A 13,618-nucleotide genomic window follows, 5' to 3' on the forward strand; every position below is an offset into this window, starting at 1 on the left:
ATGTGTTTCAACTGTAACTACATGAGCTTATTGGAGAAAAAAGAAAAAGATGAAGGAAAAAAAGGACTGAGTATATGATACCCTTAGATTGACAGTAGGGCTTGATATGTGCCTTTGACACAAAACAGCTCCCAGATGAGTATCAAATTAAAGGCAAAATCTCTGCTTCATTAATGTGGGAGCCCATTTTTACAAAGAACTCCATTTTCAAGCTGCAATGTTCTAGGATCAAGTGGAATGGTCCCAGAGGTGAACAAACAAGAGACTCGGCAAAACCATTAACTTTGATCGGCATTGAAACCACTGACAACATCAACTGATTCAGTTCCCACTCTTGTACCAGTAGGAGTGGGAGGAGCAGCAACCATCGTTGGTTTTGATTCCGCTTGCTTTAGATTGATGGTGAGCAAACTGATTTTTAAGGTAGATACGGTATCATCCTTTGTTTCAGCTGCATCGCACTTCTCATTCATACTACTTCGATTTATGTCCTCGGACTTTAGGGATACCTAATCAATGGCAGTGGAAGTAGGCACGGGCTTCTCTAAACTTTGCACATCAGTCGGCTTGTTTATCTTCTCTTCACTTGGGGGCTTCTCTAAACTTTTCACATCAGTCTGCTTGGTTATCTTCTCTTCACTTCGGGGCAGGTCAATCACAAAATCTAGCTTGAATGCAGGTACAAAGAATGGGCTTTCATAGCTTTTAAGAAGCAGCTAGTTTTCTCATCTTACATGATCCTCTATCGGTTTTCATAATACATAAAGTCATCAAGTAAAGATGTCTTTGTTGTGTGATTTTTGAATATTTTCAACATTTCCAGGCCTTGCTTAAATCCTGTCTGCAGAAAATTAGGATTTAAGAAACAAAAAGCCACATGTAAGGTCATATTTCAAGAAAGCTGGTATAACTGCAACAATACAAACCAAAACCAGTGTCCCTAAAACAATTTTTTATCACCTAGGCAAGACTAACCTCATCCAAATTTACATTCTTGTTCGCAAATGTGAAGCAATAGAAGTTGTAGATGTGATGAGGAAAGCTAAATGGCAGTAGGCATGCCATAAAGTTGATATGAAATAAGATACTGTAGGTGTAAGATATACTACAATATTCAACTTTTGAAAAGAAATGCAAGCAACAATTTAAGTAGAAAGACTAAATGTACCTCTTGAGTGTCTCTACAATTAGTCATTGGCTTAATGTCATGGTTCTCTAGTATGATGTGCCTAAAGGTGGTATTTGGTACGTCCTTTATAATGTGCCACTTGACAAGGAAGCTTCCACTCCACTTATTTTGCTGCTAGAAGTCCATATCCTTATGGAAATCAACAGGGCCAATCATCTCTGCAACACCACAGAATTGGCCACTTGCATTGACCTGTATGACAAAATTGTCCCATAAGCAGGGCCGGTGCTGAAATCATATAATCAAAAAGCAGAAAATATAGAGATGCAAAATCAAATTAGGAGAGGAGAAAGGGTAAAACCCAATAGTCTTGCAAAAACCCAATAGATTATCATTGCTTATATGTGTATTTATCCTTCAATGCTCAAGGCAAAAAACAGTTGAACCTAGTGTTATGCATACCTAAATAAAAACAATTATTAGGTTTCCTTCCCTTTTTATATTTCCTTCATTTTTCCATTCCCTTGGTAATCCATTTCCTTGCCATTTGGAGATTACAGTCATATAGAAAAATCCTTCCAATCACTAATCATGTGTCAACTTCTATATTTATCATTGCTAATTTAATTCATTTAGGAATAACCACTAACCAAGTACTCATTTTGGTGTAAAAGAAGACTTGAGAAACCCTAGTGAAGCGATTACTATTTTTTATATTCAAAAGGCGAAAACAATCAATAAAATAATAACCTAAGGAAGCCATAATAGGTGACATGAGCACCATTGTAGAAAGCCACACAGTCCTTAGTGAACATGTCGTTTATGCACGATACCTTGGCGTACACAGACTCTCCTAGTCCTCTGTTCCCTCTATAGTCACAAAGTTATTGCTCTCATTTAATCATGTTTTGAGGTCAGATAAGGTGGCAATACATAGTAATGCAGTTATGTAAAAATGAGATTAAGATAGAAATAAGTAGCTCTAAATTCTAGTGCAGCTAGGATGAACTCAAACCCCTCAGTTGACATGTAGTAGGGGAAGCTATTTCTCGTCCATCCGAGATTGATTCCGAAATAAACCTGGAAATATAGGTGACTAGCATCAAACCATACATTCTAAGTGCACCACAGTTTTGAGTACCATAGGGGGAAATGGGATATTTACCTTTTGGATGGCAGATCTGAATGCAAGGATCGAGTCTCATGCCCCTTGAGCAAGCTGTGACTGTAGGAACCAGCATAAGCACCCCCACCTCGAGCTTGGATGCCAAACAGGTCGTTCAGGAGCTTTGCAACAAAAGATCCATGAAGAGGCTTACCTCTTTTATTCCCCACCTCTCTCCACATGTAAATTTTCCCTTTATTTCCTTTCTACTACTATTAGTTCTATATTCATTTTCCATGCCATCTGAGTCAGAATTGGCGACCGAGTAAACAAAGAACTGGCATATGACTACAAAAAAAATTGATTTTATGACAAATTCTACTTCACACTTTATCCTATGACAATATCACAGAAAAATTTTGGTATTCTATCAACAATAAATTGTTTACTTCATGTTTCATTAACAAAACCTAAAAAGTTATTAACTATTCAATGTATGGCCCTTCAAAATTTTCAAACAAAAGAGTTAGCCTGAAGAAAACCTTCATAATTTGAAATAATATCCATCCAACATAATAACAAAAATATCATGAATTTTAGATAGTTAGTAATATGAGCTCCCAAAGTTACAGAAACTCAAAGAATGATACAAAGCAAAATCAAATTCCATAAGAAACAAAGAAAGAGCAACACGTACAAATAGACAAAAAGATGAATGAAGCTAACTTTGTTGAAATTGGACACCTAACAATTGAAGAGAATTATAGAAATATGCAACACACACAAAATAAAATAGAATGAGATACTCTGTCATGCAAAGAAAAATCAAACGAAAATCCTCAGGAAAAAATGTAGGAAAAGAAATCCTACTTTCCAGAGAAAAATTCTTTCATTACGCAATAGGAACTTAGAGAGAAATTGTGGTTTTCAGAAGTGAGAAATAAGAGAGAAATCTGGTGTGCACTTGCAATGGAAATCAGAGTTAAATCATAGAAAAATTAGAGAGAAACTAGAAAGAAATTGTACCTTGGGAAGATATTAGGTGTGGTTTTTGTAGTGAGAAATCAGAGAGAAATTGCCTTGGGACATCACACCATAGAGAAATCGGAGACAAATATGCTCTGCTGGCTAGGTTCTTGAAGTCTCAAAGTTAGAGAAGATGTCTTGAACGAGATGCTTTGTAGTTGGGTACTGGGACATCTATAAGAGTGGGGGAGCCCTAACATCCCAATATCCGCAGGCAAGCCATCAAACTATATAGATGATGACATACTTTGGCTGCAACTATATATTAATTTTCATTGCAATTTTTTAAAACCTCTACTAAAACTTTGTGACTATAAGATATATTTCTTGTAGTGTATATACACACATTTCCATCACTATATTTAGTTGAAAAAATATTTAAGAATGTATGAATATTTTAAAATAGTAAAATAAAAAAAAATATTGTAATATTAGAGAAAAATATATTTATTTCATGTAGAAGATGATATGCTATAACTTGAAAAAATAAAATTTATTTATTAAAAGGTGATTAGGTCTTGGATGGTGATTAGTTAACAATTAATAATGCATATTATTTACTTAATTACAATATACAATCATATTCTAGTCATATTCTAAAGCACAACAAATTGGGTAAGAAGAGAATGCAACATTTGCAGAGTTCCCCGACTCATGTGTACACACACGAAAATTATATCAGATTGGGTAGCATTAATCTTTCATACAAACTCTTTTTTGGGTCCTCTCTCAGTTTATAAAATTTATATATCCTTCAAACAATAATTAAGAGGGTTATTACCATAAACAATGGTGTATGATTTTATTTATTTTTATTTACAAAGACATCACACAGTGCATAGGGGACAGGACAGACACGAAACACAACACACAAACTAGTAAATAATGGGCCCCTTATTCACAACAATTGCTTGCCGCTTACCTGATCCTGAAGCAATATATGATAGCTTTTCCCACTTTACACACACACCATATGAGGAAGCGGATAATGTGAACCAACGCAACAAAGGCAAGCAGAGAGAACCACACCAACAATGAAACCCCAACCACGTAAGTGATATCAGGCACCTTGTGTCCCAGTAACATGGCTTCGGTGTCATTATTTGTGGGTGACATGGCTTCGGTGTCATCATTTGTGGGTGCAATGGCCAGTATAGAAAACATGTAGGTGAGAGCCATGAATGTTAATGTTATCGACATGATAATCATTAGAAGCCACATCAAGATCCTTCTCTTCACGAAAGTACCCCACTCACAACCAGAAAGACTATGCTTAGCGAAGCAACGAAGTACACCGCGTTGCATGCCATGAACAGTCGGTACCCTTCAGGATAGTTGTGGGCCATTATGGAGGTTCCAGCTAACATCTTCTTACCATTACTGCCGTCTTTTTCTTCACCCCAAACACCACCGGGAGGATTAACTGCAGCTTGGAAAGCCATTCCTGCGATCAACGTTGCAGCTACCATCAAGGCGTTACGTTTCTTCATCGTCCATTCTTTCTTATTTTCACGTATTTTCATCTCACGGCCTTGCAAGGGTCTCGGTGCTTTTGCTTCTGTGAGAACTGCAGCTGGTAGTGGTGGTGGTGGAGATAATTGGGGGTTCTCAATCACCATGGTTATGCCACTTTCTCCCATGAATTCGTGACCTATGCCTGGTAACGCAGGCAAGTTTCTGGAACTTAAAGCTCCAGCTTTAGCTAGAGATTCTCGGATCTCCATACCTTTCAAGTCTCTCGGCATATGTTGTATGATATCTAAGGCTGTGAAGCCATTTCCATTCACTGCATTTACTTCCATTTCAGGTCTCTTCACCAGATATTTTGCTGTCTGCATAGATTTATTTGAAAAGCATTTATGAACCAAATTTCTGCTTAATTAGTTGTCTTAGCACAATTAGTATTTTAAAGCTAAATTTTATTTTAGATATTTTGTCTTAATACAAAAATGGAAAAAAGTAATTTAACTTTTATCATAAATTTGAAATCTAATGACGAATGTGCGATCATTCTTATTTAGATTTCTAATTGACTTATGATTAAAGAAACGTATCCTATCCCATTCTGAACGGTAGAAAATTTAAAAGAAAGTATTAAAGAAAGAAAAAAAAGATAATAAAAATGAGAAAAAAATAAATAAAATTTGAATTCTATGTCAGAAAATGGAGAGTAAAAAGGAACAAAAAAAATTTGAAGTATGATAAATAAATAAATAAATAAAACCATTGAAAAAGTTCGACAAATAGATCGGTGAGTCAACCAGTTTAATGCCCACTAGACCAAACCAAAAAGTTAAGTCTATCCACTCCATGTCTCGTGATGGCTCAAATATTTGTCTTGATATTTGTAGAATTATTTTTGAAAATAATTTCAAATAATTAAAATATGTTATTAGCAAATATATGTTTTATTAACAAGTTTTGAAAAAACTCTTATATGAAAAACTGCTTTTAAAAACAATCCCCAAACTTTAAATTTGTTATCAATCTTCTTTTGTGTTATCTTCGCTGCGAATCTAAGAATGGAAATTTTTTACCTCATACTGTTTCAAGGCTGTAGCGGTATGTAAAACGGTGTTGCCATAATCATCTTTGGAATTCACAAACTCCATCTCTTGCCAATTCAACTAACAGCTTCAGCGCTCCTAAACGGTTTTGTTTCACAGCGGAATGCAGAATGGTCTCGCCTTGATCCAATTTGTACCGAGTCACTTGTGGTCGGGCCCCAACCAGCATCCTTGTGACCTCAACTTCGCCTTTCATTACCGCCAGATGGAGGGGCGTTCTTCCATCCTCATCACGCATGAGACAAGCGTCAGGATTGGAGGACAGCAGTATGTTAACCCTCTCAACATAGCCATTGGCAGAAGCCAAGTGTAGAGGCGAACGCCCCCGCAAATCCAGCGCCATGGTCATGTCTGGTTTGTGAGTAAGAAGATAGCTTGCGAAGTCGAGGTGACCGAGCATGGCGGCTACGTGGAGTGGAGTCTCATTAAAGCATGTGACTGCAGCTCGAGCAAGAGTGAGTGGGTCTTTTGCCATCAACCGCTTCAAGGAATTCACACTTCCGGTTACTAATGCTTCATACAGCCTTCTCTCTCTTCCCTCTACGCTATCCTCCTCTTTTGCTATTTTCTCATATTTCCTTTCCATTTTTCCTCTCCCAGTCTCCCTTCCTTGATTGCCAGATTTTAGCATTAATCATAGAGGCAACTAAGTGTTGGGTCTCTGGCAAACATGTGTGATGTTGTTGATGCTGTGATTGGCCTGAAAGCTTCACGTCAATTACGCAATGGAAAAAAGTCGCCGCCAATCAAATCACTTATTTATTTCTATTAAAATAACCGCCGTCCACCAAGCCACTCGATTATGCCTGTGGAAGCATGTCACTTTCCATAGCATCAGCCAACAAGTCATCAAACCGCTGACTAAATGTGGTTGGTGAAAATGTTGAAAATTCTTAAATTGAACGTTTTTTTTAAAAACTATTTTTAAATTAAAGAAAAAAAAATAGTTTTTTAATATTTTATAAAATAAGGATGTTTAATAAGTTGTTTTTAAAAATAAAAAACAAAAAACTTGTTTTGATAAATGGTTTTTAATTTTTTTTTCTTTTGGTTTTATAAAAATACTGCTGTTCAATTGATATAATATATATTGAATTTAATCCAAGTCTTATTAAAAATGGAATAGTTTTTTAATTACAAATAAATTAAAAATAAATATTTTTAGTTAAAAATGAATAATAATATTATAATAAAATCATAAATTATATTTTTGTTAAAAAAAATATATTATTTTAATAGATGTTAGAAATATAAAGATATTAATATTTTCTTAAATTTCTTTGGTTAAAAATGAATAATAATAATAATAATTTTTAATATTATTTTATTTTAACTGAATAATTAATAAAGTTTACCTTTATTAACATCTGAATGAGTCAAGTTCTTCATTTTATGTATACATTAAGTATTGAGTTAGGAACATAATATTGTAATAATTTATTACATCGTTTTTTTGAATTCAAAATTATTTTTAAAATTTTAAAATTAATTATAGAATTTAAATTATTAATTATGTCTTACTTAATTTCTAATTTATTTATCTAAATTCAAAAAATATATTTGTATATATATATATGAGAAATATTAAAGTCATGACTCATAATATATCAGTTTTAATTTATTGTTTTTTTAATGATTAGATCTATTTTTTGAGTTCCAAATTATTTTTAAAAATTTGAATTTTTTGAGTTCCAAATTATTTTTAAAAATTTTAAACTTATTAATAAATTTAATACAAAGTGTCACTTGATTTAAAATTCATTTTTTTAATAAAAAAATTTATAAAAATATAATTATGTGTAAAAATATAATAGTTATTATGAACCAAATTTTATCCATAAATTTTTTGTATTGATTTTATTATTATTTGAATTTTAAATTATTTTAAAAAATTATTAAACTCATTAATGAATTCAATGCATAGTCTTATTTAATTTAGAAATTATTTGCCTAATAAAAAAAATCAGAAAATAAGTATTTGAAGGGGTTGTTCACGAATTACCATAAGCAACGGTATAAGATTGGGTATGTTCTGTGGTGGATTTGTTATTGGATTTTTTTTTTAAAAAAAATATTTTGAACATACGTAATATGCCTTTATAGTAAATATGAATTGAAAAATTAATAATTGATAAAATAAGGATAAATTATATTATTATGATTATTATTATTATTATATTTATATTAATAATGTCATATGAAGGTTTTTTCCTATCAAATGTGTATCCAATACATGAAAAGGTGTCCATAAAGAAGGTACAAGGAATTAGGAGTTGGCGGCTATTTGATCAATGCACATCCTCCGAGCTGCCCAGCAACTTTTATTTCTGCCTTGACTTTATGTAGCAGAAATGCAGTGTCTCAGCTGGCAAGCCCTAAATCCACTATTGTGACAAATTCTTTGCTCTACGCTTTGTACATGGTATGTGTTTTCTGGAGACACCCAATAAAAAAGGAATGAACAAAGACAGATTGTAAACTATATTTTCTTGAAACCTCCACCAATGGAAGATATGTTGGTATTTTTATCAAGATTTTCTATCTTTTATATCCAGAAATGCAGCTGGCGGAGTGTAAAGATTCAAATTGGAAGAACGCCCATCAATGGACATACTGTACAACTAATTTTCTTATCCAAGCAATTCTATGTGTCCTGATGATTAACATAAATGTCAACGAGAGATAATTATTTTTGGATTTTTCCTTTCCGTATTAAGTTTTATGTTGATTCTAAGTCAATTGGAGTCAGATCCATCCAATTTTATGGAGATTAGACAACTTTCCTTCCTTTCTTGTGCCTCTCATAGAATCCGCCCAGCAGTGGTGAAACTGGGTGAACTCCTTTCCTACATAAAAGGATGTACGGACGGATGGTCCGGACACACCTCTCCGAAACTTAAGTCAAGCAAAGATAATTCAAACTACTTAGTGAGAGAGAAAGTCAATGTACATATGTGTGTGTACTTTGTTTGTGCTTCCTTGAGGGTTTATATAATGTTGATGAAAATGTCAATGTAGTGTTATCTAGGCACTTTGACTTTTTTCTGTAATGATGATTGTCCTGCAGGCAGGTGGGCAATCATCATAATTTTGGGTGGCTGGCAAGTGCCATCAGCTGACGTGCTAGGGTCTTGGACCGTGCAACCGTCTGTCCTCTCAACCTATTGATGGTCTAGAGTTATGTGAAACAATTAATTAGCATGGACTTGAGGGCTAAAAGAGGTCTCATCGGCCGTTCATATGTCCTTACGCATGTTAGTGGGTCTTGAAGACTTGATTGGACAGTCCTACGGGTTTGGGGAGTCTGACCTCCCCTTGTCGTCTGGCCCTGTAAAGAGAAAAGGGTCTTCTAATGCATGATGTCAGATAGAACTGGTTGTGATCCAGATAGAATGGTCCGGACGGGTTGTGTACCCCATGCTGAACAGTTAAGGAATCTGGATTGGAAAAGAGACACGTGGAGGGGAGCCCTCCACATTTTAACAGCACATGGACTTTTCTCCCTTTTTTTTCTCTTCCATTCCCTTTCATTTGATCAGCAATGAGAATTGTCAAACAACATAGTTGGCATTAGTCCACACGCATTCTAGCAAATAATATGATTTGAAATTTATTCCATCATTGTCTAAAGACATTAAAGAAGAATAAGAATTTAAACCGTGTGGAAAATTCATAATTTAAAAACACCATCTATGATTTGGACTAAAGTAGAATTATCATAGGAAATTAAATTTGGGTTGGTAAGATGTCTAATTTCGTTCAAAGGCACTGAGATTTTAAGTTTCATCTGGATATTGTAGCAAAATTTCATTCAAATATCATCTCTTGGTATAAAAACTAACAAACTGATTTATGACAAATGTGCTTCATAGACAATATCTATATACACTGCTTTGGTCTTGCAATGAATTGGTAAGGATTTGGAATTTTGTTGGAGTCAAAAGTCCACCAATTTTTAAGTTGTTAAAGAGATAATTTTTTTATTTCTTTGCTACAAAGTAGCCCATAATATTATTATTTATATGGAAAATTAAATGAGTTTTGAGATAGTAATTAACATATTAGGTATTACTAACTGGATTTGTTTTAATGGAATCAAACTAATCTTAATCTGCATGGGAGAAATATTATCGGGTAAACTGTAGGAAGACTTTTTCTAAGGGTCCTTTTTATTAAATAAGTCAAAAAGAAATTTAAATATTTTATAACAACATCAAATAATAGATTAACTTCGATTTTGTAAGAGAATATTTTAAATAATTGTGGAGGATAATTTTGTAGATGAAAGTTTTTTAATTATTTATATATATAAAAAAAAGAATAATTTTAATCCACTTAATGAAAAAAATAAAAATGAAAGGAAAATTATTATTTGAGTGTGTAAATTTATTTAAATAAAAAATAGAAAAGAAATTAATTTTTCTAATGAATCACTTATTAAGAAAATGCACTATTAGTCGGTTAAAGTAGTAGTGGTTAATATGTGAAGTTGTAAATTGGGGTCACTGTGGAAATCTTTTAAGTCAATCACGCTGTGGAAAAATGCGTCGTCTATCAAATCACTTACTTATTTCTGTGGATTTGCTTGTACAGAAGTCTACGTGAAAAGAATGTTGAAAATTCCCAAGTACTTCCCCGAACTTCACCTGTTTCTCTTACGAATGATTGCCTGTATGATTGATGCTAGATTGAGAGGGAGGATGGAAAGGTGAGAGGGAGAATGGACAGGAAATTTGAGGAACAACATCTAATGAGAAAAAATGAGGAAGTTTATAATCAGAGTGCACGGGGAAGAGAGAAAAGGTTGTACGAAGCATCTGTGGATGGAAGCGTGAATTCCTTGAAGCAGTTGATGGCGGAAGATCCACTCTCTCTGGCCCGAGCTTCAGTCACTTGCTTTGATGAGACTCCACTCCACATAACCGCCATGCTTGGTCACCTTGACTTGGCAAAAGCACTTGCTTCTCACAAACCAGACATGGCCATGGCGATAGACTTGCAGGGGCCTTCACCTTTGCACTTGGCCTCTGCCAATGGCCATATTGAGATTGTTAACATGTTGCTGTCATTGAATTCCAATAAATGCCTCATCTACGATGAGGATGGAAGAACACCCCTTCATCTGGCGGTGATGAAGGGCCACGTTGAGGTCACAAGGGAGTTGGTTAGGGCCCGACCAGAAGTCACTGGGCACAAATTGGATCACGGGGAGACCATTCTGCATTCTAGTGTGAGACATAATCGTTTAGGAGCCCTGAAGATGTTAGTTGAATCAGTAAGGAAGGCTGAGTTCATCAATGCCAGTGATGATTATGGCAACACTGTTTTGCTTACTGCTACAACCTTGAAGCAGTTGGAGGTAAAATTTTCGTCAATTCTTTAGGCTCTTATATATACCAATTTGTGTAGTGAAGATAACATCACCATATTCATTCTCAATCTAATTAACTAGACTACTATATATTGATCAATCTGTGCAGACTCTAAGGTATCTGCTCAATGGAAATATGGTGGAAGTCGATGCAGTGAATGGAAGTGGTTTGACAGCTTTAGATGTCATTGAACATATACCAAGAGACTTGAAATCCATGGAAATCCGAGAGTCACTTTCAAAAGCTGGAGCTTTAAGTGCCAGAAATATCGTACCTGTCAGATAGCCCTGGTGATCAAGAAGTCTCAATTAGATTCTGTAGCACAACCTCTACATTTTCTTCCAACAGTATTAATTTAGGAAACGCCTTTTCAATATGATTAATGATCTTCCAACAATATTTGAGGTTGTGACCGGAGCTGCAAAGAAACAAGTGAAGGAGAAGTCATCAGTTTCAAACCATAGCAGCAACAAATCCAAGTCAAAATCAAAAGTGGTAAGTTTTTTTGGGAGAATTGTGCTTTGAGGTCAGTTTGGGACTGATAAATGATAAATGAATGAGGAGTATTAGTTATCTAGTGTCAAATATTGTCTTGACATGTTCACAGCTGGGGATAATTGAACTAGTAAGGTGTCCACTTATGGTAACTCACTTTTATGACTAATTCATATATGAGCTTCAATTTAGATATTTGAATGTCAATTTTTAGCTCGACTATCATAGCCTGACATGACTATGATATCGATGATATCTTTCCTTATTAATGTATGTAGCAAAAACACAAATAATATTTTTACTTTGCCCTGTCTGGATTATGCCTGCCCTCACTTTGTTTACATGTTGCTGTCACATTACTGTATCCATTCTGGAAACAAAACAGAGAGGATCTGAATCAGCTAAATATTCAAAGGTTGGGCAGCCAAAGGATGAGGAAGAAGGTTTGGATGAGGTAGATGAGGAGGAGCATGGAGATACCTTGTGTGGTGCTTGTGGAGAGAACTATGCTTCAGATGAGTTCTGGATATGCTGCGACATATGTGAGAAATGGTTCCACGGAAGTGTGTGAAGATCACCCCTGCGAGGGCTGAGCACATCAAACAGTACAAGTGCCCCTCATGCAGCAACAAGAGAGCAATGCCTTGATATATCCCATTTGAGGTGGGCAAATTCTCGCCTTCTGTAATTCCTGTGTTGAACTCAACTAACTGTTTAGTTGGTCAGATTTTCTCTTTCTTGCTCTTTTGTCACGGTAGATGTATTGAATACTATGGTCTTAGGAATGTTGTTATTTGGATGTACTCTAGTCTGCGGGTCGTGAAACATGTTCTTTTCTATTCTGAATTGGAATATATATTAGTTTCTTCTCTACAGAAAAACATCTGTACCTTAGGTGTGGTAGGCATTGTTTATCGTCCTCCGTTCTGTTCACAGATATGAAGTCTTCCGCATTTTTACTTTCGTTTTATTGGATTTGATGGCAAAATACCCTAGAGTGCCTGCATTTAGAATGATCTTATGATCTAGAAATGGTAAACTGAGGCCATTGCATTAACAAAATCAATAGGAAGCACAATGGAAATAGGTGTATGAATACCACTTTTGCAGAAAATCTATAGTTCCCTTTCCAGTTCCCACCCAACAACCAAACTTCTGATCCCTCTCTAGGTCTCTTGACACGTTTTTTCAGCTGGATGCTTCTTGGTGAATGCATTCACACTACCCTTTCTTCGAAAGGGTCATGGGTGTTTACCAAATTGTCTCTTTTTTTATTTTTTATTTAATACATAGACCTTGAGACTCTCGAATCCAAATCTTTGGATGCTGATTGCATCCATCATAACCAACATCGGATAATCCACGGAATTCAATCAGTTGCAGGAATTAAACACTGGATCCAATCCACATTCAGCAGGGTGTTCACCTAACATTTGACCCAAAACCCAACTCCATAATCTCACAGATTGAGAACAAATTCTATTGTTATCACATGTATACGCATCATTGTTGTTATGGTGTTCTGGATAGCCCTCATATTGGGGTTTTGATTATAATTAGATGGTTTAGTAGGGTATTATACATGCGGTGAAGGACTTATTACTTTCTTTGGTCAGCTGGAAAAAAGCAGAGAGTGGGGTTGATGGTGGCTACTTTTTCTGATGTCTGGTAGATGGTGATGGTCGAGTCAATGCACTAAGAAAAAGGAGGTCCAAGTCATGTAAAGCATTCATGTATATAAATCCTCTGGAAGCTTAGAATTAAAAAATCCGATTCAGTGGTTGTTACGAGTCTTATGACCATTAAAAAATAAAAAATAAGGTGTCATGGAGACACATCTCTGGCATGCTACAAACATGTTCTTCATGCCATGCTCTACCTTTGGAATATCAATTGGGAAAAAACATGTCTCATACCACGTTTT

General features: G+C 35.0%; 1 protein-coding gene across 1 annotated transcript; it reads right to left on the reverse strand.

Moving 5' to 3' along the window:
- Positions 1–4,139: 4,139 nt before the first annotated feature.
- On the reverse strand, positions 4,140–6,449 carry LOC104880626 (ankyrin repeat-containing protein At2g01680). The gene is made up of 2 exons (XM_059740848.1): positions 5,798–6,449; positions 4,140–5,092 (listed from the first exon to the last, which is right to left on the reverse strand). The coding sequence occupies exons 1-2, from the start codon at positions 5,870–5,872 to the stop codon at positions 4,496–4,498; spliced, it is 672 nt and encodes a 223-aa protein (XP_059596831.1). The 5' UTR covers positions 5,873–6,449; the 3' UTR covers positions 4,140–4,495.
- Between the last annotated feature and the right edge of the window lie 7,169 nt (positions 6,450–13,618).

The sequence above is a fragment of the Vitis vinifera genome, chromosome 11 (genome assembly GCF_030704535.1).
Source record: "Vitis vinifera cultivar Pinot Noir 40024 chromosome 11, ASM3070453v1".
Classification (NCBI taxonomy): domain Eukaryota; kingdom Viridiplantae; phylum Streptophyta; class Magnoliopsida; order Vitales; family Vitaceae; genus Vitis; species Vitis vinifera.

Bases quoted from the DNA above. Each gene is read 5' to 3' on its own strand.
- LOC104880626 (XM_059740848.1), bottom strand. From the start codon at position 5,872: ATGGAGTTTGTGAATTCCAAAGATGATTATGGCAACACCGTTTTACAT. The intron at 5,093-5,797 runs GTAAAAAATTTC...AAATCTATGCAG, and splicing joins CAGCCTTGAAACAGTATGAG to ACAGCAAAATATCTGGTGAA.